Genomic DNA, 26,847 nt, shown 5'->3' with positions numbered 1-26,847 from the left:
CATGAATAATGGATCGTTCTCTCGGTGTCTTCGCAACCATTCTTCCGTAGCGAGACGTGACTGAAATGGCCAGAACAGATAGGATCAGCGGTTAGCGGTGGCCCGATGTCAACGGGGAGGACGGTCCGCAATTTGCCGAGGCTTACATTGTCATCCACGCTCCTCGAGCCGCGGGTCACACCTCATCCCTCCATCAATCCACCAGACAGCCAACTCTCTTATCAGTCGTCCGCACTTTGAATCAAGTAAACATTGTCGTGTGCACCAGCAGATAGCATCGCCGTGCGAGGGGGAACAGAGCCCGCTCCGCGTGTTTGGTCGATCCGAAGCTTTGACAAAAGCGGGCGAGGGAGATGCCAGAGCTGATGGACACTTCGGGAGAATCCTTACCATCCACATTACGTGTTGCAAACGTAGAGGTAAGACCTGACAAAGCTTTTGATATCTTTGATAGCGATAGGGAGAGCAATGTAAGCGCGGACTATTGTCCCTTATCGTGTTGGTAGTCAGGAAGCACTGCTTTGTTGAGAACACACAGATCTAGGGATTACCTCGTACGTCTTAAAGTCAAGTGCAAATATGTCTAAGGAAAAGTTTAAGATTGAAAGGCTACAATGTGCGTACACGGAAGTCAAGAAAGACGCAATAGATAGTCACAAACTCGTATTTCTATTCATTAAGACTTTGTTGGTATAGCTTCCTTGCATCAAGCATCGCCCGATGTGACTAGTATTCTTTCTACATGACATGTACTTCCCCAAAAGAAATCATAAAAAGATGCCAGTTTTATGTAGAAATATTTAAAGTTTAAAAGTAATTTGAATAGCTCCTTATAGAAGCTACTTATAGAAAAATCAAATATCCACAAATCATCTTGCTTGAAGCAATTTTTATTAGCATTGAGTTACTTCGTCGCTTAAGGTATAATGCAAGTTTAGAATGTATGTTGTAGCAAAGTAATTTGTTGACTGGATATGTTCATAGATGTTAGAGTTAACGTTGAAGACTGGAGAAAACTATGCTGGGCTTATACTTTTGAACAAGCTATAAGTACATTCCCATAGTGACATGTATTTATTTTCACGCCTGTCCAAACCATTACGCAACGTAAGCTAGCTGAACAAAGTCCTTAAGTTCCTTCCTGAAGTCTGCAACTGTCGATGGCTAATTGAATTGAAAACGTGTCAGAAACTCATTGTGTGATGAAGACATTTAATATTATCGTTGTGAGGCAGCCAGTGCTGGGCCAATGGGAACGCGTTGATCCGTCCCATCCTCGCGTCTTCTCCCAGCCGGATATCAATTACGGGTGGCGGAAATCAGTGAATGAGATTGCCACCTCTTTCCTCCGTCTTTTCATCGCGGCGACTCGGTTCGTGCGCAATGTCAAGCTCAGGAAATCTCGGGGTCCCCGGGGTTACGGGTGGTAGGGACGGTTTGTAAGGCGGGCAGGATGGAAGTTGGGCCGCGGAATTGGTGGTTGAAGTCCCCAGCGGGTCATCGTTGGCAGTGGGTCGGACAACTGCCATGAAGTGATGTAATGAAAATTATTGACACTCGGCCTCTGGGCCCGGGATTGCAGTGGTTGTGACAAATGCGGCTGTCTGTGTTTTAATGGAGACGAATCAAGCGCAAAATTGGACGGAAACACCCAGAAATAGTGAGGAACGAGAGGCATCATTGCCAAGGCAACGATTTTCTTGTTAGCCCGCGCCAGTTCATGACAGTTACGTATGGTACAGTCGTTCAGGCTGTCCACCAGAGAAGGGACCCAGAGGAGGTGAATTTTAGTTCACATGTACAATAAGTACATGTTCTCTCCACCTGATACAGTAAATTCCTTCACATTTTCAGTGTTTGATACACTCGTTACAATGCAACGTACGCGTCCTGATAAGTTTGCAGTAAGAGGCCACCACACAAAACATGGACATAAAACTACCGCATCTGTACATGTTGCTGTGTAGGCTATTCTGACTCTTGGTGACTGAAGACTACTGAAAAAGCGAAGATGTGGCATCTATCTACAATGTCAATGGTTGGCATACGGCCGTCTGCATTGGTCGATATCGCCGAACGAATTAGTAGAAAAGTTCTCTTGGCCGATGTAATAATATAGCCGGGCTACATTAAATTAGCTTTGCTGACAGTATGACTGATACAGTACATTCTTTTCAGCCTGACGGTAATAACGTATATCATACATAAAGCGGAGGGAAAGTTAGGAGAAACGTCGACGTTGAATACCTTTCGCGATTTCAATGGTGTTATTCGTCTGCAAAATAATCGCTGGTTCAGCAAGAGGGCAAAAATACCAGCAGTTTGTTGTGGGCTTTTCCACTGACTGATAATGACACCTGTAGATTTATCAAGCGTTGCCTACATCTACAGCATGCTACTGCTCAACATTAGATTAACCAAAATGTACATTTTCATAGTTCCGAATCTCGTCCATACAAGAGAGTCGCCATAAATGGGTTCAGAAACATTGTACCAAATCCGTGGATGTCGTTAAGAGCAAAATGCGGCCACAATTCGTACCTATCGGACCAGTACAGGTGCAAGCCTAGTTCTCTTGATTAAGTGTACAGTACCAGATAGTATAGACATTCACCTTCACCAATAAGGGTACTATCTTGGTACCTAGTGTTTGTATCTATGTATATTATGTATGCGTATACGTACGTTTGTGGATGGACAGCATAACTCGAGAAGGCATGGATCGATTGTATCTTAGATATTTGGTACGTGGGTAGGTCTTGACAATGCCTTGCAGTTATTAGATTTGGGCACCGTAGCGGCTTGTCACGGTATTGCAACAGAACTTTCAGTTTTAATATCTTGAATTCTGGTCATGATTTTTGATCGGTAGATACAGCTCTTGTTCGGCTTAAAGTTGGGAAGTAACTCAGTGTATTTCAAATCTTCAGTTGAAAACGGTTAGTCCATCGTGGTTTATTGTGCGCTGTAGTTTATAGGATGACAGAGGACGCAGCCCCCATGCGTGACCCTACAATACGTCACCCCTGCACGCTGTTACCATGTAATATATGGCGGCCATTAGGGGGCGTACCTGCGACAGCAGGGCTGTCTCGCGCCAAGGGAGCTGAATGGACCCCGTGATTTGTTACGGGACCTAACTTTAAGTGCTGTTTGGTGCTGGTGGATGGAAATGGCTGCGACATCACCATAAATATCACACTTTAAGGTCTCCTATCGACGTGATCTCACCACACTTGAATTAGAAAGAGCTATTCATAGGCAGTGAGTTATCATTATAGAGAACAACGCATTTTCTACCCAACATATCAGTCCATCTTTTTGGCATGTATGTTGAATGTTCAGTCCTTTATGTCACGTCTGTGCTGAATTCGAGTTTAATTTGATCCGCTTTTAGCCTTTAGCAAGCTATTCGTACTGTGGTCGGTAGAAACATTACACTACATTACAATGCACCATCAGTATAGCATGAATACGCTATGAAACATGTAGATGTATACATATATTACATTTCAAATACTAGTAAGTCTCAAAACCGTTATGTACCTTGTGTTCCTCTGAAAGACAATAGAGTAGTATTGAGTTGGTGTGACAGAAGATAGACACTACGCAGAGGAATACATGCGTGTGATTGAGTGTCACAACGCTTCCTTGTCATATCAACACTTACTACATCTCCATCTACTGACCTTACAGTCTTCTGGGACAAAACATTGAAAAGGTACCTGTCATGTCGCCTAATGGGCTGTCTCAAATGTTCGTTGCTGCTCTTGAAAGAAATTATTTCTTTCACCGCTTCCCCCAAACACATAAAAACAGCGACACGACTCCAGGACTATTCTTGTAACTGTAGTAGCGCGTGATCAACTCTGCGCTGCACGCTTTTAACAAGATGTATTATTATCTTTTTGGTGGAAAGTAGTGGAAAATGAGAGGTTCTTATTGATTTTATCAATAAAGGGTGGAGTGGCGTAACATGGGGTGTTGGGTGAAGTCTCGCTTTAGTCTTTCTATTCATAGGTTAGGCTGTAAAATGTGTGACATACGGGACGTGGCATACACATCACATTAATCGAATGGTATAGGCCGATCCTGACTGTCCATATCACAGATAGCGGTTCAATCAATGATAGCATGCATGGCAATCAATGCAATTAACGGTTGGACCAATGAGAGTGTGGCTTCATGTCTGGCAATATTATTGCATTTTTATATTTCTATTTTGCATTCCGTTTGATGGGGGTGGGCGGGGATATGGGTTGGGTCTTTTCTTACTTGTTCTGATATCATCGGATGTTTTGCCCTGTCCTTGGTGCTGAAGAGCACATTCCCTCCGTAATCCATATTGTTTGTAAAACATGTACAACATTTAACACGATCCCTTATCTACGTTTTCCTAGGATGCACGCGTTGGCAATTTGTCACTACCGCCTCCCCTATAGATCACCATCAAAACTGCAGTTGAAATATACTTTACCTTCCGGGGAGGTGGCATCGCCCACGGTAATGTCGTCTTGTGTAGCTATGAGTTCTCCAAGGACTCTGATAGGAACCTTGATAAAGTAACGGTCTCTCTCGTACAGACGTCTGACGGGTAACCTTACATTGGGGCCACGGGCTTGGGGGAGACGACAGACCGCACGAGGCACCGTAAATGAACGGTGTTCACTTCACAGATGACAGATGTCACCAAGTACGTACACTTACTTTATATCCTTGGAGAACAGAATTGGTACAAAAGTCAACCATTTTGTGGCTCAACTGCTAAACTTTAAATTCAAAGTGAAATGTTTGTGGATTTCGTGCTTCAAGTTTGACCCTAGTACGTTTCTATATATAGCGAACGAGAACTGAATTTCAAATTCCATTTATCACCCTTTATATCTGCCGTTACATAACGGTTGACGCTATGAATTTCATATCAAAGCTGAAGGGGTCGGGCTCAGCATAATGTTAAAACTCTTCCCAGATGTACTGCTTCAAGATAACCTCAAACCCACCTCAAAGCAGGTATTTTCACATTTATTACATGTGCTAGCAGAGGAATTTAGATGGACTGGCTTTGAGTAGGAATCGTTCTCTGTATAAATTACAGCGTACTAGCTCTTTGTGTGATACCGACGGCTGGCACAGAGCATACTAGGCAAAGGGAAGGCTGAAAATTCATAACTTTAACGCCAATGGCTTTGAAAATACCAAATACTGCTTTGGGTTGCATTGCTGCATAACGTATAATTTTACGCAGAAGTTTGGCTAAGTCGACAAGCTATATAGCTAGTGCATTGATGAATTGGTCATGGAACAATTTACCAACGTAACCGATGAATCATGCAAAAGGGCGCCGCCTGTATACTTGTAAGTCGTCTGAAATTACCATGGTCGTATAAATCTTTCATCTATGCTGATAGGACTGGCGGACAGACTTAGACAGGAGTTTATCACGTCAAGTGTATCAGGAGAACAAGGTTGACCTTTGACACTTGTAGGAGGGGGAGGGCGGCCATGACACCAATGTGTATGCGCCCCGGTGAAAGATCACTTCCTCTTATAGCTATGATTGATTCCAAGTGCTGGATGTCACAGTCTGGTGAGAAATCTGGCTCAGAAGCATTAACGTGACGCCACGTTTCGAGCAACTGTCAAGTTTGGGTCGTGTAATTTGCTAGAATATGTGCGTTCACTTGCCCCGCCATGTTTATTGTTAACCTCTGGAAGTCATCTGTCATGTGCATATTTGTGTAAAATACATTCGCTCCATTTTGCATTGTGGCAAGCAGGCGATGCTGCATTGTGAAAAGTACACACTGTTAGCAAAGTAAGTTAGCAACTTTTTTGCAGAGTTGTCCTGAGTTTCACACCATTAACAATGGGTTTTGAACACAAAGAAGTTGAGCACTAAGTTTAAAACTTACCTCCACAGAAGCCACCAGAATCATTCTTTTGTGGTCAAGGTAGACAGCTAGGAGTCATAGCTCCTGCTTTGCCCAACCAAAGCTGGCCGCTCTGTAAAAACTTAGACAAGATTGGATCTACAGGTGTCACTTAACCTTTGACCCCAGGGTCACGCAGGTCACTCTACCTGGTTCACCTTCAAATGTCTCATCCCACGTCTAAAATTAGCCACACTCGGAACGCCATTACAAAAATAGACCTTACTCATACCACCCACACCCACACTTTTATCAAGAACAGTGGAGGATAAAAGGATCTATGTGATTTATCGTGACTTGTTTGAAGATACCTTCAGCTTGTTAATGTTCGTCTGACCTAAATAAACACTGTTCTATCCACCTTCCCGAAATCGAGACGGTCCTAAGTATACAATAAACATTTCCCACACATCAAAGGTCTTATTGCCTCCTTGCGAGTCATAACCTAGCAATTCACACCCGTGGTTCCAGAGGGCTTTTCTCTTTGAAACTGCACCGAGACGAGAAGATTGAAAGTAGGTTGTTATATCGATTGCATGGACAGACAGCCGTCCATCGGCTATGGACTACAATTTTCTCTGGCGTGATCAGGTCCAGACAGTCAGATTGGTTATGTTTGATAGTGTTTACCTGCCACAAGCTCCAATTATACCAAGGCTGCGGCGATTCTGTTATAGTAGCGACGTCTAATGGACTCGCCCCGATGTCAACGACACAGCAAAATGGCAATTCTGGTGATGAAATTGCAGCTGTAGTGGTTGAAGAATGATGACACTGTGCAACGAGTCGAGGAGAAGCAATCCGAAGTACAGAGCAAAACGCCCAGGGGTCCATTATTGCTGCCAGCGTGAGCTGTCTGTGATTTTCATCACATCCACTGGAGATCCCAATGTTTCAATAGGCTCCTACTCGTCACAGGGGAGAGGTACAGATTTATTATGGCTTTAACAGATGAGTAGTTGTCACCACCTCTGTTGATGTCGCCGAGGATGGAAACAACTGAAGGGGGTCTTAAAATGGGTCGGCACCAAACTGTGATGTGATTAATTCGGGTTACTTTAAGCCTTGGGTTGACAGATTTGTTTCTCGTATGTGAGGGATAGATGAATATACGGCTATGTTTGTGTTGTAGATTTCTCCTCGATGGGAGAGTTTGCGTTGAGCATAAACTAATACTATGAAAGAAACTCTTAGAGCGTTTCATCTCCCAGACACACGCATTTTACATTGCATCCTTTTCCCTTTTCAAGAAAAATCTAGTGCCATGATTTTGATAAAGACTACAATTTTTTCAAAAACATCAATACTAGTGTCATCAGGAGAAAAGTTATCGTCTCGTTCCAACAGTGTACACACCGTCTGCAACTCAATAAATCAGTACATTATGCTTATTATTACTTAGAGGATCCACTTCGCTTTAACAAATCAAACTGTAATATTTTCGATATAGTCAACAGTTTTTTTCCATTTTCAGCTAGATTCTCATAATTAACGTAACGTTATACCAACTTATCTCATTAACTGAAACTTTTCCGTATCCACATTGTATTTTCATGTATGTTGAAATGTGCTTTCTGCCCAATCCTTATGACATATATACGTAACTGAAATAGCAACATCTACTGTAATTTGCAGTATCCATCCAGATCTTGTCCGGAGCGTTGTGGTCAGCGGTCAGTAAACTATTGGGCAGAGGATACATTTCATCTCCACTTTTATACCATTACTAACCCCCTGATGGCTAGCCCACTGGTCTGGAATTAGAAAGAATGGAATCATTCTATGCGATACCGTTTAGTTCAACATGACTTACGTACCAAGTGGAGCAGAAGGGAGCACGGACAGAATCATTGATGTTAAAGTTGGACCATTGTCCGCAAATATCTGGTTGGAATTGAATGGTAAATTTTCAACAATTCCTGAAAGTCAGCTCACTTTGCGCACTATCATCATTTGTTGATGGGTACGATTTATTGTTCCTGAATTTTAATGTGTTAAAATGATTTTGATCGATTTAAGAGCCTTTGTAAAATTTTTAAGTGGATAAAGTTTTAAAACGCCTTCTAAAAACATGCTTGATCACAACAATGCAACTTAGACTTTCGTCTGCCAGTTGTTTTGATCAATAATCATTGAATCGAATTAGAATTAATCAAGCATCTCTAATTGTTTCTGTCATTTTGAAAGTTAAGCATTTTGGGGGGTTTGGTTTGGTTTGGTTTGGTTTGGATCGGATCGAATCTCCATCAGTGACTGATCACTACGCTTCCTGGAGTCCGGGTAAATACTGTAAATCGCCGTAAGGCTGACACGAGACGGAGGTTCACCAGGCCTCCATCCGGGTGACTTAAGGTGAATAACCTCCAGACAGAAGGATTTGGCTTTCAATGGAATACCGCAAACAGATAAATCCATCAAATTTCATCACATAGAAAAGACTGGTTACCAAAATTGGCCGACTTCAGCAAATAATTGGCGTCAGGTTTTAATCAAGACTTATCGATTTGGGGAGCAAACCAAAGTGATTAATGCTCGCAGTTTTTCATCTTAGTCGGTTTGTATTGATTTAAGGCCCGACCTCCAATTAGTTTACGACGCTCGCGATCCCAGAAGAAAGATGTTCAGGATTAGAATATCGCAACTCTTAAAGATCTGAGAACTTCGTTAACGCCTTGTAGACGTTTCGTAGTACTCAAGTACTTAAACCGTTTTTCCCCATGAGATGGCCCAAACAAATGTTCTTTTGCACACATACCTCCAATTTAAAAGAATGAGTTTAAGAAAATGACAAACTTCATGGTTTGTGGGATCAAAAGTTATGTAGATGTCTATTGTTTGCCACGTATGAGAATTACTTCATTCTTTAAAAAAAAATTCTTTTGAAGTTGATGCCACTATATATATGACTAAGTGAGTTAATGAACTTTTGAGGATCACAATACAACAATAGCATCCATTATCTAAAAAGCGCCACAGGTAGCCTAGCAAGATACATCTGAAATAAAAATTTATTTCATTACAAAGGCAACAAGCTAGCTATAAACTAATTAGTGGGGAACAAGATCGTACAGTTACGATCATTAATGTCATCACCCTCCCCTTTGCCGTCCTCATTACTGTCACCACCAACAACATACATCATTACCGTTGTCAATATTACCACATTCCAATGTCACCTTTCCCAAACATGTTCACTGGATAAATCACAGTTATTGCCTACGAACCGTGGCGTTAATTGAGTTATGGTGTCGCGTAGCCTAACAACAACACAGTAACTACGCGTTCTGCATTCTCATCGTATGGTGTATAGGTAAAACTGTAGGCGTGCCGCCAACAGACGTGCAATCATGGCAAGCGAACACATTTAACAATTTTACGTCTTAAGCATATTTACATGAATGCCCTATCGTAGGCTTATGTTGTTCCGTTTAATATTAGGACAAGGCTTGATTTGATATTGAACCAATTCTTCAAACATGACTGTCGCTATAACTGCTTCAAAACGACATTTCCACGACGTTATATTTGGCATCTTCTTGTTCTATCTAATAATCACGTGTAAAGACCAAGGCTTCTTTGGTCTTTTCATTACACCACTGAAACCTCCTGCAATGATCCCTGGAAATTTGGTGCCCCTCTCGCTTCATCCAGGAATTCTACCGGTCTAATTTGATTTGGACGTGAGTTGCCTATCTGTATCACATATCCAATTATGACAGAAACAACTCAAATTCTCCCCCAGATGTAATTTGAGTGTTGTCGAGGGCCGGATGGAACATCGGGATCATAACACACGAAAACCGTTTAGACTTTGCAGTAATTAGTGGGTATCGGAGACAGGAATATTAATGATGCGATACAAAACTGTGCTAGTCATTAAAGAATGCTTAATGGCCTCCCACGACAACCGTCCCCAGCTCAGTTGGGCATGCTGCGGGCATTAATGAGAAATCCAAGGGCACGGAAGTAATTTCTCCCCGGCTGCGCAGGTCTTGAGTGTGCTACACCGGGTCCCTGATGACGGTCACTATAACTGAGGCTGACGAATTGGACCTTTGCAGTCTCTCCTATTCATCATTTTGTGGCGTGTATTCTTTCTAATCGGATTGTCTGCTCTAATCTACAGTCACGGTCGGGCTAGCCACTCGGGGTAATTTTCGAAAAGGCTCGTCCAATTCTTAACTGAATCCGCTTCCCCTTGTAAAGAGCTCTGCATTAGCTAGCTGGGAAAAACTGCGGGAAGGCGATGATGACGATAATAACGATATTAACCCTGCCCACCCCTTCCAGGGTGTGGACCGGCCCATCCCGACATATGCTGTAACGTGTTGCACCTTCGCCACTTCTCCTCCAGTAGTGTTTACAGCGACCATAGGTGGCTGATAAGACCGTTTCTTTCAGTGGAAAGGTCATGTTCCTTTGACATACAAGGGCTCTAGAGGTAGTTCTTTATTGACTGCTGTATTTGTGTGTGTTATTCCGCTACAGGAATGCTTCAACGCTCAAGCCGGGATACTCTCTTAGTGAAGGGACTGGGCTGCTTTTTCGGCGATGGTAGAAGAGGGAGGGCCGATCGGCTAGACTTGCAGATATGCGAGCCTGAGAGAAGGACAGGAACGCTGTTTCGGCAGTGTAGAACTCACCTACATATCATCATGGCGATTTTACTACTTGTGTCAGTGATCCGCTGTGGACTTGTTGAAGTCGACGCCGCCCCGAGCGTGCAGACACCGATGGTGGATGTAGTTCACGGGAACGTCGGTGAAGACGTGACGCTCCCGGTACGCGTTCGGACGGACCATCAGGTCTTCGCGCAGACATGGAATAAACTGTACGGTGGTGTTCACAGCATGAGGGAAGCCGTGTACATGGACTCCCCAAGCACCGGGACAGCGATGTCGCTGGGCTCGCTGAAAGGCCGGGCATCGCTCGGGCCGGACGGGTCGCTCCGGATACATCGGGCCGGGCCGGACGACGAGGGGATGTACGTGTTGTCGGTGTTGATGGACGTGGTGGGGCAGAAGGAGCATTACGTGACGCTGCAGATGCACGGTAATTATTTGTGTTGGGATCTCTTTAATAGTAGACTGAACGCTCAGAAAGATAGGCTATTGTGTTATGAGACCGCCGCTTGCAGATAAATGAATAGCGCGGCCCAATGATGCATATCACACGATCTGGACCATTACAAAGCCGAGATTTCAATTCGAACTCAATTATGCCGTTGGCAGTGATGTTTGCATTGACCTTAAAATCCCCCGAAACCAGATCCTACCTCTTTAATAGTAATGGTACTATCTGACATGGCCATGGAATTATATTGCTGCATCCCCCGGGTATCCAGGTATCGAATATCTCAAAGTCTTTTGTAAGTATTTCACCGGTAATGAAAACGCCTGAGGACATCGTTGAAGAGAAGGGCGATTGACACGTAATTTTGCCAAGGGATCACCAGGTCCTCCTGTTGCTTGGAAGGGTCTTCAAATGCATCATAGTGTTCGTTTGACCTTGTTGCCATAGGTAAATATCTTGCACCTCAAGGCTCAATTTCACATGCTGCATTTTCCAATACCTCTGCTCGAGGATCTAGCCCAGGTCCCGCCGACATCTTGATATTAGCATTAACGCGCCCGGTAGTACTTCCTCCCCCCGAAACGGTCGATCGTCTGGCAGCTCTGGAATTCACCTCCCAACCCCTTCCATCTTCCCGCGAGTATAAAGACTCAAAGTGTTCGATTGCGTTTCGCGGCCCACTGTCAATCAACGGCTCGGTGAAGAATGGGATATTGGATTCTGAGAAAAGACTGCGGTCCCGATCACCCCGTACTGTTTCGTGTCTAAAGATAGGCTATAAATTACAGCTCGTCTTCCAGCTATCTACATCACAAAACAAATTGATAGCGTTAAACGGTATCTATAGGATGGGAAAGTTACAGCTTGTATTTTGTTAAATGCTATACATCTTGTGCCTGAAGTGTGATTGGAAGTGGTGTTTGAGAAGGCAGGTAACATCAATCATGAAGTATGGAATGCGGAGGAATTTGTCAGTAGCAAAGGATGGTTATGATGTAAAAAAAAAGTCGGAAAAGTACAGTATATCTCAGAAATGTTGAAGGCAAAAAAAAAGCATCCAACTTTAACTTCTGGCAGTGAAAGCAAATAGGTCAAACAAGATGTTCATGATGGTCCAATGCTCTCCAAATTAAATTACATAAAGAGTTTAGGGAATATGGTGCAGACCTTGCCAACCGCGCAAGTCTAGACATGCGTGTCTGAACACTTTCGCGGCGTCTTATCTCCCCGTCTTTCGGAGCAGGCAATGGCCACGAAAAAGCATCTCACACGGGGCCTGCCTCGCCAGCTGCGGACCAATCTCCCGTGACAGTTTACGTCTTTATCACCCAGATTGCTTCGGCATCAATCATCCTTGAAAAATCAATATTGTTATGACCACTCTATTTGACTAACTACTATCGACCTTTATAGAAGTAACATTCATATTTATGTCATTACCCGATAATAGCCGGCAAATACTGTATCGTCGATCTCGTGGGGAAATAGAATCCAATGAAATCGTTAGTTCAGAACGCGGCAGGTGTAGGTGGCTTGGCACTCGGTTTTATACGAGTCTATAGCACAATCTAGAAAGCCCCGAAAAGTTACAAATTTTCAACAGAGCTGTACTTTACATACTAAACTATCATATGAAACGAAAAAAATACTTTCCCGTAAGTGAGTAGCTGATTAACAACTAGTTCTACCAACTCTGAACTGCACTTCCTGCCACTCCAGCAAGTTTTACCTTCGCGGTCATCTTCTTACTTCATGGCAATCTATTGACAGTGTTTTCAAATAAACACAAACACACAACAACTCGAAAACACCGACTCTGTGTATGGAGTAATAAAATATCTAGCATTAATGTTACTTCAAGGAACTCTTTTATTGCAAAGTTTAGTGTACATAAATATGAAACGCTGTGATTGTCTGCTAAAGTCACCAAAGCACGTCTCTAGAACGACCTTCACTTTAATCATTGGAAACCTCCCCATTTATGTGCCCTACCCAATCATGCGCAGGGCAGTTAGATTGAATGCTTTGGCATCCTGTGATGGCCCGGTGCTTGTCTGTGACACGCTAGGTCCATTAGTGAGCTGGAGACACAACAAATAACTTAGAAATGGATTTTCCCGGCAGTTGGTTCATAACATCTGCCGTGACCCGATGACTTTTACCTTAAAGTGCCATCTACCAGAATCTTAAAGTTTGAAAAGGTGCCAAATAGGCAACCTGGGCGCAGACTGTTGCCAGGGCCTACATATATCCCAGCCCATCGGCATCAGAGCCGCTAGCTATGATATCCCCGAGGACATTTTGCCACAACTTGCCTAAGGAAGATTCTTAGCTAGGCAGGCAAAAATCGCCGGGTGGCCTTAGTTGACCAGGCGGGAAAAAAAACTTACAGTGCCGATGAAAGCCTGCAGCACCACCGGTAAAGACTGGCAACCAAGCAGGTTACAAAATATATATAGAAGTGGTACTGTATGTGCTTGACTGTGGTATGTCCCTTCGAAACACACGACTCCATAGTAGTTATAAAACATGTCATCCGATGGACATCCTTGGGAGTGCGAACATGAAATATTGGTCGTTTCGAACATCGAAATAGTTATCACTGGTTTACGGTTATACTTTACCAATCAAAGAGGACTACGTTGCCCCTTAACGAACTATGTAGGCTACTAGCACATGCACACAGTGTAATGCGTGGCTTCCCAGTGTTTTAGATTCCCTCCTACGTACCAAAATTGATGCCGTCAGCACATTTCTTTTCCAGCAAGGTATTGGGGATAGGGTCTACTCAGTTTGCATGTATCAGTTTATATATTCCCCCAACCGTTTAAAAACCACGTCTCGCTCGAGAACCCCTAGCCAAGAAAAGCACGCGGAGTTTGACTGATTTGATTGCATGTAAAAAGGATGGTCCCCGAGCTACACTTAAGCTAACTCCACACAGATGTGGCCAATTGAGAAACATGCTCTCACGTCATAGGATATCACGTTTTCTACAAGTACTAGTCGCATCCCACTACAGTTGGTAAGTGGACCTCCATCGTCGCAGTGTAGAGATGTATCGTCATATCACAATTGATGCTCTATTACGCTTTATGAGAAAACCCATTCCCGAACATGTTGAACATATAGCAAATGTTTTGAAGCTCAGCCATTTCTGTTAACGTCCCAAAACATCCAGTCAACCTAATACCGTAAGTTACGATGGATATGTTTTCAACAAGGGAAAATCCCTTCTTCCCCGTTACACGAATTTTATCACATCAACATTGAATAGGAGTCGTACGGAAAATGTTCCCCAGAGATAAACCACTTATGTTACATCGAACACAAACAAAAGGGACCATATGTTATCGGATATGCAGCTCCTATTTTGTACAATGCATGCCAGTTCCTCCATGGCCTTTTAAAACGATTGGGTCCCTTTACATCATTGGAAAGCCTCGTCAATTTTGATTTCTATTCATCAAGGCGGCGGCGGCTGGGTAGTCAACAAAACGATATATAGGAGCTGATGGCTTCTTGGGTTACAACATTGGCAAAGCTGCCTATTGAGTATTGTTACGCAAGACAACCCTTTGGGCCCCTGAACCAATGCCTTCGACCTTCTGTATAGTTTCTTTTCCACGATATTTGATACGTTTTAAAGGAATCCCCATAAATACATTAGCAGCATCAACATGCTGTCTGCTTTTGATGTATTTCCGTGACAATCATTTAGTCCCAGACCGTGAAATTACCCTAGGAAACACCTGATGAGTCGAACGTGCGAAGGTTGTAAGAGTGGGACAAATTGGCTGAGTGCGTGCGCATATCCCTCCTCCTACAGTGCGCTCTAATGGCTGTAAATTGTCCGCAGAAATGCATGGATTCTATCAGCTCAGCTGAGGTACGGTAACAAACGACGGTGGGTCACATGCTCAGGTATAAGGCGGTTCACGGTTCGAATTGCACATGCGTAAGGTCAAATGTGAAGGTCCCTAGCTTAAACATTAAGATATTTCTTGTCTAGACCATGTTTAATTTATGCTCAGACTGGTGTGTTACGCCGAAGGACGGTTATCATTACAGACAACATAGATACAGAAAACAACCATCAAAAACCGTGAATCGGCTTTATCCACGATCTTTATACTTTGTTTTGCACGGGTGCACATAGGGAGGTAGGCAATGATGGACTCTCACATGATAGCAAACCCTTTCCGTCTACTTCTAATATATATTATTTCTGACCTTTAGATTTACTGTCAGACGTTATGGAGATGGGATGAATGTTGAGTGGTATTTTCACCGTACAGTGTTCATGTTACGTATTAACTAACTAACTACAGTTTCTAAATTAGAAACGTTAAAAGCATTTGACGTTCACTGTTATGAGGGTAAAGCTATCTCAAAACTCACCCCTATATATTCCGTTGTCCACAACATACGTCCAGTGTCAATATAGATGTCTAAACTGGCATCAAAGACAGGCGAAAATTTGGTGGGTCACAGAAAAGTTAGAATCTACAGGTGGTGGTCAACCTTTGACCCCTAGGTCACCCAGGTCACTCTGCCTGATTATCCTGAAATGTCTAACTTCGCAACCAGGACTGATTGAACTTAGAATTTTGTGCCACATTGCGACAAAGTAGACCTTTTATAAGATTTCTGCTACCAAAATGCCCAATTTCCGCCATTATATATCTTTGAAGGAGGCCAAAAGGCTCTCTGTGCTAGATGGAAAATTTAATGTTCACATTTGAGATGACCCCCCCCCCCCTCTCGCAAGCAAATGTAAGATTTCCTCAACCCCTTTGCTTACAATATCTTCGTAAACTTCCAACTACAGACAGTCAAATACACTGACATTTGTTTCAACCCTCCAGTGACCAATCTCTCACCACCGACGCCGAAGGCTATTATACCTATAATATGAAAGGGATTTCAATTACGTGCTCGTGACAATCAATAGACTAGTTGGCACGTTTCCCGTCGTTCTAATGAATTTATGACATTTCCAATAGATAGTCACAAATGCCACATATAGGAAACCGTTATCCCAACATGGCTTTAGTGTGGGATTAGTATAAGCTACAATGAGCATATAACCTTTAGAAAAGATTCAAGTGAAGATTGCTGCCAGTATAAAAAGTGATATCATAAATATGACAAGATTTGCCAAAGATTGAGAAAGCTTGTGTTATTTGTACTAACGTTATATCTTTTATCATATATGATTTTTAGCATTACTATGTTTTTTTATTATCTCAGTCAAAATGGATACATTGTCAGGTCAAGTATCAGCAACAGTATTCAAGCATGCACGCACTTGAAGGGATGTCCATGTGGCTCAACTGGCAGCAGCCTCATAGTTGACCTCCTGTTCCCAATTTGTTAGTAAATGGGAGACTCCGTTTATGGTTCCGGTGTCAGGACATCTCCGTTAGTTGGGGCTGCACACTATTTCGGATTGGAAATAAAATGAGGGTCTCCTGTTCGAGAAGGTGTTTCAAGCACGATGAAGACGAAGCCCTAGCAACCCACCCCTGTAAAATACTAGTATACCCTGCACTGAAATAGCAAGGAAATCTGCCGTCCGCTATACCACTGGGCCCTACAAAGGTCTGAACGATTCAAGCTCTCGTAGCAGGGACCTAGAATCTAGATCTGGCCAGTTCTGGACCCATGGACCTTCTGAACAGGATCGGCTGACCAACCACATTTTATGAACTGATTTACACAAGTCCCAACATGCACGTTGGTATAGTAGACACGCACGGGTGCTCGTTTGTCATTGTCAGAGACAGACGCGATATAACGCTTCTGATTTAACAACGTTTCATCCGGTTCTGCTTGGTGCCGATGTAATAAAAATGAGGCAATGTGAGCTTTGCTGAATCGCCAATATAGGAGCTACATGTAGGCATGACTGTTAGGCTCGGGGTCAACTGTTTATTTCCTCATATCGATGTCATAAATGCACCAATGCGTAAAAAACATATCTTTATTCTGCTGCGACTTAAGTTCACATATTCTTACAATACAGCTACAGAATTCTGAGACCTATCGAAGAGTAGAACTCATTGCCACCAAGTACAAGTAGTAACATCCCGGGCTAGATAGCTCTAAACAACGCCCGGAGTTAGATGTGCAAAGACTAAGTGTGACATTTTGTTCGATGTAATATAACCGGCTACCACCGGCTGCCTACGAAACTAGTGTGTTACTACAAAGGGACGGTTGTATACTGGTTTGGCTAACGTCACATTTTCAAACCGGGGCCCGGCCGGGCTGTTAGTGTGAACGACAAATAGAAATGTACACGTGAACACAAATAATGCTAACGACTCTTCTCTTTACGTGTTGTGTAGTTTAGTGTCTTTTATATCATACAGACATACTTTTCGTTCCCGAAAGCTGTCCGGCCGGGCCCCGGTTTGGAAATGTGCCGTTAGCCTTATGCAGCTCATTAATCAGATATAAAGAGATGCCCGGGTGGATTTCTTTCTGAAAGCATATTATGTATCATATGATATTCCAGAAATTAGGATAAAGCTTCTGCGTGTTGGTCAATCCCTTAGGTTCCAGAGGGATTACCCTCTTTTTCGCATGACGAGGCAAAGTCGATAGTATTCGATCCGTTTCCTCAGGTCTTTTATTGACCATACACGGAGATATACACACTTCTGTGTCAAGTTTTACTTGCTGAAATTGGAAGAATAGATTTCTTGAGTCCCTTATTGACCAGGCGGTCAAGAATGGATACACTTATTTGTAACGACATGCTTTAAAAACATAAAACAGTTTTACCGTTAAAGGTTTATTGTACAGTTTAGAAACATAATTACATATTCTATTTTCTATCTTGACGCTGTATGTTTTGCGAACTTTGGAACTAATGGTAACCAAAGTCAAAAATAAGAAAAAATGGTATAATGAATGTAAGAATTAATGAAGCACTTATTGTACATGTTGTATATACCCACCGTATAAAGTTTTAGGTCACAACAAAAGAATAGTTTACAATGGCAAGCTAACGCAAGAATTACTAAGTGATGGGGAAAATGTAAAAACAGATACGCCTTACAACCAAAGTTTCGTCAAAGTGTATATCATAATCATATCAAAAATATGATTATGATATACCAAAGAAATTCAAAGAATCGTTTATTGTGTATGACTATCTTGTGGAAATAATTTTCACTCAGGGAATAATTAAAGAGTTGAGTCTAGACAGCTTTTCACCCCCACCCTCTTTTTCTAAAACACGTCATTACGGAAATAGTAGGCACCGCCTCCGTAGCGTCCTATATGACGTACACACAGTCAATCTATGACTATTATATCGCGACGTACTGCATCTGGCTCATAATTCTAGCGGGGCCGCACGGTAGAAATCGATTCCTCGCCCCGCACGGCAATACCATTCTGTCAGGCTCTAGATCTGATAGACCTAACCCCCAACAATTTACACTCCATACACCTCCACATCCCAAAATAGAGAGAATCGGGGATGGTATCTCCGAATCGAGCGGGTGAAAAGTCCTACAAGTGTGTAAATCGTTGCCGATATCAACCCTAGGGGGATCTATAACCTTTATGAACAAGGACATCGCACATTGGCCTAATGGACTAAACTCAATGACTCGTGTCCATGTCACACATACGACAGGAAATAGAGCGGGACGGACTGCGGTATTCTCGGAGCAGAGCTTCAGCTCCGGCTGTTTTGTTTCGGACTTTCTATTTTGTACCATTTTTATGTCTCGTTTAGGCGCGAGACATAAAGGAAACGTAACAAAATAAAACTTCTGATAAAAAAGCAACAAAAAATATAAAAAAAAAAAAAAAACAGCCGGAGACGATGCTCTAGAGCTGCTTGGAGAGTAGAACTGCAAAGCATTATGAATTCAGAGCTATGCCGTTCGTTCGGCACTGGAATGATAACTAAGGATGTTATGTTTCCAAATAATTGCATATATTTTATCTACATTTGATATGATCAACATATTACACAATGTGTACAAATGATACATACGAATGGTGCTGATTTTACAAGTACAGTATTTATACATATACAAAAGATATGACATTTCAGTATTATTTGATGTATAGCATCTGATTGCACAGTCCAATGTCCAGTACATGTACTGTCAATATTGGCCGGCTATTGTCATGAAAAGACCACATTTTGAAGTGGTGCATGCAATGAAATTCAAACTATGCCCTTTGTCTCGTTGTTGACGTAATGAAATATATTGTTTTCTCAGCAAATGATACAATTGCAATAACCTTAAAAAAACCAGTGCTGTGCTGCTGTCATTACTTCTCCGAATTATACGTATACTAACTTGATTCTTTTGTTTAAATCCTTCCCATATCATTTCGCGCAGCATAGCGGGACGCGTACGCTATCTTCACTTCTAGTACTGCAATGCACTATTTACGCTTGTGATGATATCGGCATTGCATTACTACCTCCAGTACTTTTATTCCTTCTCCACCTTTGTTTATTTTATTTATTTATTGGTTTGGCTGCAACGAACACACAGCCAGGGCTGCCCAACTAGCCTATGGCTATTACAAAGGGCTAGCCCTGCTGACAAACACACAAGCAATACATATTAAAAAAGAACATTTATATGTACATGGTGTAGGACAACTTACATTCTCCACCTTTGATCTATGTGACTTCAAGCTAACAGTACACTCTCTATTGTACCCTTTAGTCCCCCCTCAGGTTGAGTTTAGCGAGCCGAGTCCTCTCCACGCCATGCAGAACACCCTGGTCACACTGAACTGCACGGTGAGACACTCCAGCGTCTTACTTCAGGACGTCCAATGGAAAAAGGACGGCTTACAACTCTGGGAACGACGAACGGCCAATCAACAGCATCACGGCAACGGCCAATGGATGGACGTCATGACCTACACAGAAACTGATGACGTTCTGACATCTGTGCTGACGTTTCGGGCAGTGAAGAGGGAAGACAGTGGGAACTACACCTGTCACGCGCACCACAGAGGCGGCATTGTCGTCGCCAGTTTATTTCTTGAAGTGTTCTGTGAGTATAGTTTACTCTTCCCTTCTTTCAAAAGTCTCAAACCTCAATAATTCCAACTTTTACAATTTCTTAATTCTTTGCCTTCAAACTTAACAGAAATACTTCGCTCAGTGACTATAGCTTACGTGTGACCGTTTTGCAAGAGCAGCTTATTTGAAATATGGACTTTCCCGTAATTGTATGGCAGACTTAATGAACAATAAAACATGTCTTACAAATGAAACAATGAAACAAAGATTATGATCAATGTAATGTTTGACAGCATATATAGTCTTATGCGCCATCAGGAGAACACCATAAATGTCATGGTGAAATGAATGTAATGATAACATAGACATTGAATAAATGGCGACTGATAGTATAAACTCAAAATTAATAGCCACTATAGTGCTTCATATTAACATAGTACGTATTTCATGTTTCTTGGCTCTTGTATCTCATCTTACGATGCATTTGCTTTAGGTCTATATCAGATAAGGAATGAATGGGATGTAAGACTGGTAAAATATGGATGAGCTCAGATATAACAAAAAAGAGAGCGAAGCTGATATGTTACGCCAAAGGGTGGTTATACCGGCTTCACAGATACAGATAGACACCTATATATCCAGACTCAACGAGTCCTCTACATTTAGTCTCCTTCAGGATAACTGAGGTGACGAGAGAACAAGTCGAAAAGGTGATAGGTCTACTATCTAATTTTGTGCTGGAATGGAATCCAATTCCTTTCCTTAATCAATTCATCATCTTCGTCGTCCAGGGGTCCTTTTTTCGGCACAGGAGCCATCCTTAAGATGTCCTCTCACTGCACTTGCGTCACGCTTGAGTCACTGCGGGGTTCGACAGATACCCAACGAATTTCATTACTTTTTGTGTATTTTGCCGTCTTCTAAAGAGAAAATAGAAAAACTGACGCAGTGAACGAACCCCGCAGTGACGCAAGCTTGACACAAGTGCGGTGAGAGGGCACCTTTAGCTCGGATGACCCCTAGGTCCTGTCCTCCGTCCTTCCCCTAAGACGTCCTCTAGATAACTTTCAGATGATGTTTCATGTCAATCACGAGGATCAAATTTGATCAGGATGCCAGTATCAAAATGGCATAAATGCTTCATCCATTACGTCAGAGGAAACTTTAATTTTTCTTCCAACTAATCTGCACTACTAGCTAATGCCTCAAAGTTATTACCGTAACGATACAGCCCGACGGTTATGAGTAATAATATAAATAAGTTATCATTGTACCTGGCATTCACTTTACCTTTACATTAACCCTTAAGGCTGCGGGACGGTAATAAAAGTGTCGTCTTTACGATGTCTAATACTAATAAACACGGCTGGAGCCGGCAGGGTCACGGAATGTGTCAAAATTAAGTTAGCGAGGAGTAAATGGGTTGGAGCAGGCGCGATGGGAGGGGGGCGTTAGGCTAATGAGATGGTCTGTCATCACTGAGTGGATTGGAATCGAAGTCACTAAGGCAGTGCCACTAAACACTACGGCCTATGTCACATTTTCTACTCGGGGCCAGGCCGGGCTGTTTGCGGAAAAGAAAAAAATAAAGTTAATGCCAATAAATATGCACATGGTACAGTATGCCGTTGAATTACTTTTGGTCCGTTTTGTGTTTTGTTGTCTTTTATGTCATACTTTTCGTTCCCCAAAACTGCCCTTTGTGCAAATGTTACGTTAGCCTAAGCAAATGTAGAAGGAAGTGAAGAGTTGAATAGTGCACTACAAAAATAATTTGCTGAATCTATATACTGCTCAGTTACAATTCGAAAACCTGATGTGCTGAGGGGTAAGCATGATCACATTGCCACATTGTAGCCGCTTCGCTCACACGGCATTTTATTCCGTCATTACTTCAAATGACCTGACCTTTTGATACCATATACTCCAACCCTTGATGAATATACATATATTTGTAGCTTCAAAATAAACAAACAAACTTCTTTACATTTGATATATAATCATACTTTCGTTTCTTTTACCTTCGCAATACAATCCAAAACAACTGCAGGTCATCTTCCATCCTGGTCTTGAAGGATTTGTTCTAGATTTAACGCCCTGTTCGCACCACCCAATCAGTGCTCGCCCTGATGACCTCATCAGGAAAGCTAATCCTATAATCCTATCAATCAGACCTGCCTGGTTTAACTTTCCGGGAATCTGTCAGCTCCTCCATTATACATAAGGAGGTCAATAACCTCAAATAACCTGAAATAATCTGAAAGTCAGCAATATATTGGAATCCACAAGGATATAAAACGGATCATCGCCTTGGAGGTTCAACGGTACACAACACGTATTTCCCATTATATACGGCTTACCTGTAGACATAGTTTCAAGAGGGTCACCCCCTAGATAATAGCGGGATTTTTTGTAGTTTTTGTTAAAAAAAATCCCAAGAAAATCACTCTTTTTACCCATTTCCTTAAAAAACATTATTTATGATTATCATAACGTTAAGAAATACTAGCTTGAACTTTGAAATATGATGCACCAGCCTGTAAGAATCAGCAAGGACATCGGCATTACATAGATAGAGGGAATGCTAATCCTATAATGTCATTAATCAAACCTGCCTGGTTTAACTTTCCGGGAATCTCTCAGCTCCTCCATTATACAAGGAGGACAATAACCTCAAGTAACCTGAAATGATCTGAAAATCAGCCATTCATTGGACAAACACCAAGAGTATCGATTATTCATGACTCATTATATTAAAAAGACTTAATTTATGATCATTGTAACGTTAGTATCGCTTATTTGTGACTCATTTTATTGGAAAAAAAACATTATTTGATATGCTCATCGTAACGTTCAGATATACTAGCTTGAACTTTGAAATATGATGCACCAGCCTGGAAGAATCAGCATGAACATTGGCATTACATAGACAATGGCACAGGAGGACCTAAGGTCTAAGGTAAGGTAAGGTAAGACAAAGGGAATGATAATGTGACGAACGTTATGTCCTGTTCAAAGGTCATTTTTAAAGTCTATCGGGACTCTGAAATCTCTATGCAAAGTCAACAATAAAGTACTAATTGATAGAAGCTTTGTTTTTTGAGGGATTGCTACCATGTTTACTTTCTTCGATTTCTAACAGCCAGCTTTAACTTTCGGAAGAATGCGTTCGTCTTTGAAGATAAATGCATATACGCAGAGATACCAATATGAATATGCATCAGAGTATATCCAGTTCTGAATATCTTGGCGCCGAATTCTTGGCGCCGCACATATATATATATTTGTATAGATGTCATAATGTTACCAACATGTTATCAAGAATAACTCTTACATAGTGTTGAAACTGTTCAATATCTTGAATACTCGTACCAATTCTTTTACCTAAATATATCCGAAGTTGTCTTAATCTTCACGATCTAGTGTTGAGATCAAGCTTAGATTATAGAACATTACAAAGGTAAACTACAGATTTAGAAGTAATGTCTTTTACTTTGTCTTACGAAGTTTTGAAACTCTATTTTATTGGATGCGATTCAAACTTTGTCTATTGCACAGTTTGATGCACCACGAATCGAATGTTCTCCTCGCATTACCAGGGATTAAGACCGTTGCCATATTAGACTGACGGCAATTACCTGCCCAAATTGCCTCGCAGTCGATAAAGACCGTGCAACGATTCCGACATCTCATTCATCCGCCGCCTCGCTTTATCATCTCCGGAGCAAAACCCCTCCGCCATTAGGTGAACAAAGCTCGTGTGCTGAAATCAGGAGGACGACCTCGCCTCCCCGCTTTGATTGTAATCTCTCAAAGGAAGAGACGAGAAGGACTAATCGTCTCTTTAGGACACATGGGCCGCGCGTTAATGGAGATGGAATCACAACGGCATACAAAGGGGAGACTGCCGTAGGGGATTGATAGTGTCTATGGAGACCATATCTATTGAAGATGGCTGTCTTCTTCTTATTTTCGATAAATGCGCAGTCCGGTGTAACATTTCCTTAGGAAGCGGTGTAGTTAATGGCCGTTCATTATGTCATTGGTTAAACGTTTTACTAAGAGTTATTGGCAGCTAGCTTTCGGCTTATTGGGTCCCTATAAAGTTGTGCGATCATTGGGGTGGAATCTGTTGTAAATGTATATTCTTGGTAAATCGGAAAATTCAAGCATGCAGTTGTACTTTACGGCCACTATACTTCTTTTATCAGAAATTTGACGGTCTTGTTTTTTTACATTTTACTACAGCTTAGGGGTTATGGCAGGTGACCTAGAAATATGTAATATCGTCTTTAATACTCGTGTTCAATCATCTAATAGGAGCCATCCATAAGTCTAAATATTGCTCTTGTCATAGCTGAAATGATGATAAGGACCTTTGTTACTCTGGATGATCGATGACGTATACTATGTACAAAGTTAACATGCTAGTACTAGCCTAATTGACGGATCTCATATTTTCGTTGCTTGATAGGAACACTAAGTGCACTGTAACTTCGATATCTATCTTTCTCAAAAGTGCCTGCGTGCTTGTGTGCGAGTGTGTGTGAGTGTGTGTGTGTGTGTGTGTGTGTGTGTGTGTGTGTGTGTGTGTGTGTGTGCGTGTGCGTGTGCGCGTGTGCGCGTGTGCGCGTGTGTGTGATGACCAGCACAACTCAAGAATCTGTAGCGAGATCTTAACAATATTTGGCATGCATAATTGTATTATATTTGTTGGCAAAACAGAGGATATTGGCCCCCCTAGTAGTCTGTATTCCTGCAGCAGAACCTCTAGTCTTGATATCTTTTAGTGTATATAACCATTGAATCGACAGTCAATGAGTAACTTGTTGAATCTCGATAAGACCGCATCCTGGATTTCCTCAAATCTATATTGATGATTTATGATGTTGACAATACCCAGCAGCAAAAAAAGCCAAGTACTCAATCATATCAAGAAGCTTTTATCAGATACCAGCGGATTCCTCAGCTGTTTCTCAGTATGTATCCGTAGGCTGACAAATTGTTGCCTTCTTGTTTTTTGTGAATTTCTTTAGATTCTGCCAAGATCATCAACATCTCGGAATCGCCGCAGCTTGTCCTGGAGAACGCGAACGTGACTCTAGACTGCGTGGCCGAGGGAAACCCTCCCCCCATCCTCTCCTGGCACAAAGATGGCGACTACTCCTCCCTCAAGTCCACCTTCTCGGGCGCAGCCTCGCACAGGGAGAGGGAGGGGCGGCTGAACCTGACCCTGCTGAGGTTCGGGGAGAAGGACAGCGGTGTGTACATGTGCGAGGCCACGAACGGCGTGCCCAGCGGGATGAAGGACAACAAGAGTGTGCTGGTGGCCATGATGCAGGTCAAGGCAATCACCGCACCTGGACCGGAAACGGAAGCTGATGACACAATAATTGGTATGATGAAAAGTCCCTATTGTAGGATCAGAATTAGTGTACTTTTTTTGACATATCTTAAGCTTGTACAAACGGGGGTAATGTGCGGTATGAACATGTTGAAAACATGGAATTTCTTTACAATATTCAATCAGCTTTGTTTTAGTCCGGACAAGTTCAACACACAATGTAGTGGTGGCCTTATGGTATAGGATAAAGAATTAAACGACAATTACCATTATCGATGAAAACTTCAGGAAAATGGTATTCACTTTTTCCATCTTTGGCCCTAAGAATGCAACAGTAGGTACCTTTCAAGTTTCATATAACGCTGTAGGTCATGTAAATGTTTGAAAAGTTGTGAAACTTCTGTAATCCTTTTTGTGATATTTGTAGGGAGAATTTGTCTGAAAAGGTTTATGACCGCCATTCTGCGATAGACATTCCAGTTTAAATATAATATGTTCTCTTTGTTTTGTCTACAGTCGAGAGAGACCGCTCATCACCAAACGACGTGTACCAACAAGGTGGAGAAATAGACAATGGCTTCTACAGCACGTTGGTAACTGTTGGTATCGTCACAGTCACTGCCCTGTCTTTGCTCTTACTGCTCGCTGTGGGCTTTCTACTATGTCGAAGAAAGAAAGCTGCCGGGACAAAAATCCTGAAGACAAACATCAGACGAGACGTTGTCAGACACAGACATTTGGAGCAAAGCAGAGAGGTTGAAGTCTATCGGTGACCGCTTGGCTCATACTGCGGCGCCAATACGTTCTTAACAATGAGCCGTCTCGCAATGTGATGCATTGTGGTTTAAGGTCAAAGTTCAAAGCCCTGGATTTAGACTTTGACCTTGGACCGCAATGCACCAAATTGCACATGCGCACTTTGAACTGGCTTATACTGCTGGACCAAATCCCGAGTGAACGATCAAATCAACATCCACAGTCTAGAGGTTATTTTCTCTTCCATGGAGAGGCAAAGAACGCCCTACGACAAAAATACAAATGGCGTGCGACTAGTTACGAATAGTCGTAATATAAAACCGGACACTCGAGAGCATCGTCCTTTATTTTTCGCGCACTTTTTTCGAAGTGTCTTTGATAAAAAGAAACTCTGTGAGCAAGGGTTGCACTTGTGCCTTGTTAGTTGCAGTACGTGTCTTGCGATATCACTCTCAGTCAACCTGCAATACATGTATTATTTAAGAGTGTGGACTACCTTCTAGCATAAAGCTTTGTTCTCACAGTTGTAGTTATTGTCGATTACAAGGGGGATAATCGTTTATGCTAGCATCTTGTGGTGGCGTTGGTATTTCAATGCTGTGTTAGTGAAGATGCGTTTGGATGCATTCCTTGTTCGTCAAATATTGTGCTTCGTTGAAGTCTGGTCCATATCCGTCTTACCAGTGATCGGTGACGTTTTTGATGACACTTGATGGAGGCTAATAAAT

General features: G+C 42.3%; 1 protein-coding gene across 1 annotated transcript; it reads left to right on the top strand.

Annotated features, from left to right (window-relative positions):
* On the top strand, positions 1-26,847 carry LOC118432000 (hemicentin-1-like). Its single transcript, XM_035843465.1, has 5 exons — positions 1-419; positions 10,419-10,982; positions 19,715-20,050; positions 25,056-25,415; positions 25,880-26,847. Exons 2-5 carry the CDS (start codon positions 10,421-10,423, stop codon positions 26,134-26,136), a joined length of 1,515 nt encoding a protein of 504 aa, XP_035699358.1. The 5' UTR covers positions 1-419; positions 10,419-10,420; the 3' UTR covers positions 26,137-26,847.

The sequence above is a fragment of the Branchiostoma floridae genome, chromosome 15 (genome assembly GCF_000003815.2).
Source record: "Branchiostoma floridae strain S238N-H82 chromosome 15, Bfl_VNyyK, whole genome shotgun sequence".
NCBI lineage: Eukaryota > Metazoa > Chordata > Leptocardii > Amphioxiformes > Branchiostomatidae > Branchiostoma > Branchiostoma floridae.
Note: the sequence above shows the minus strand (reverse complement) of the source record. Positions and strands in the feature narration are given on the sequence as shown.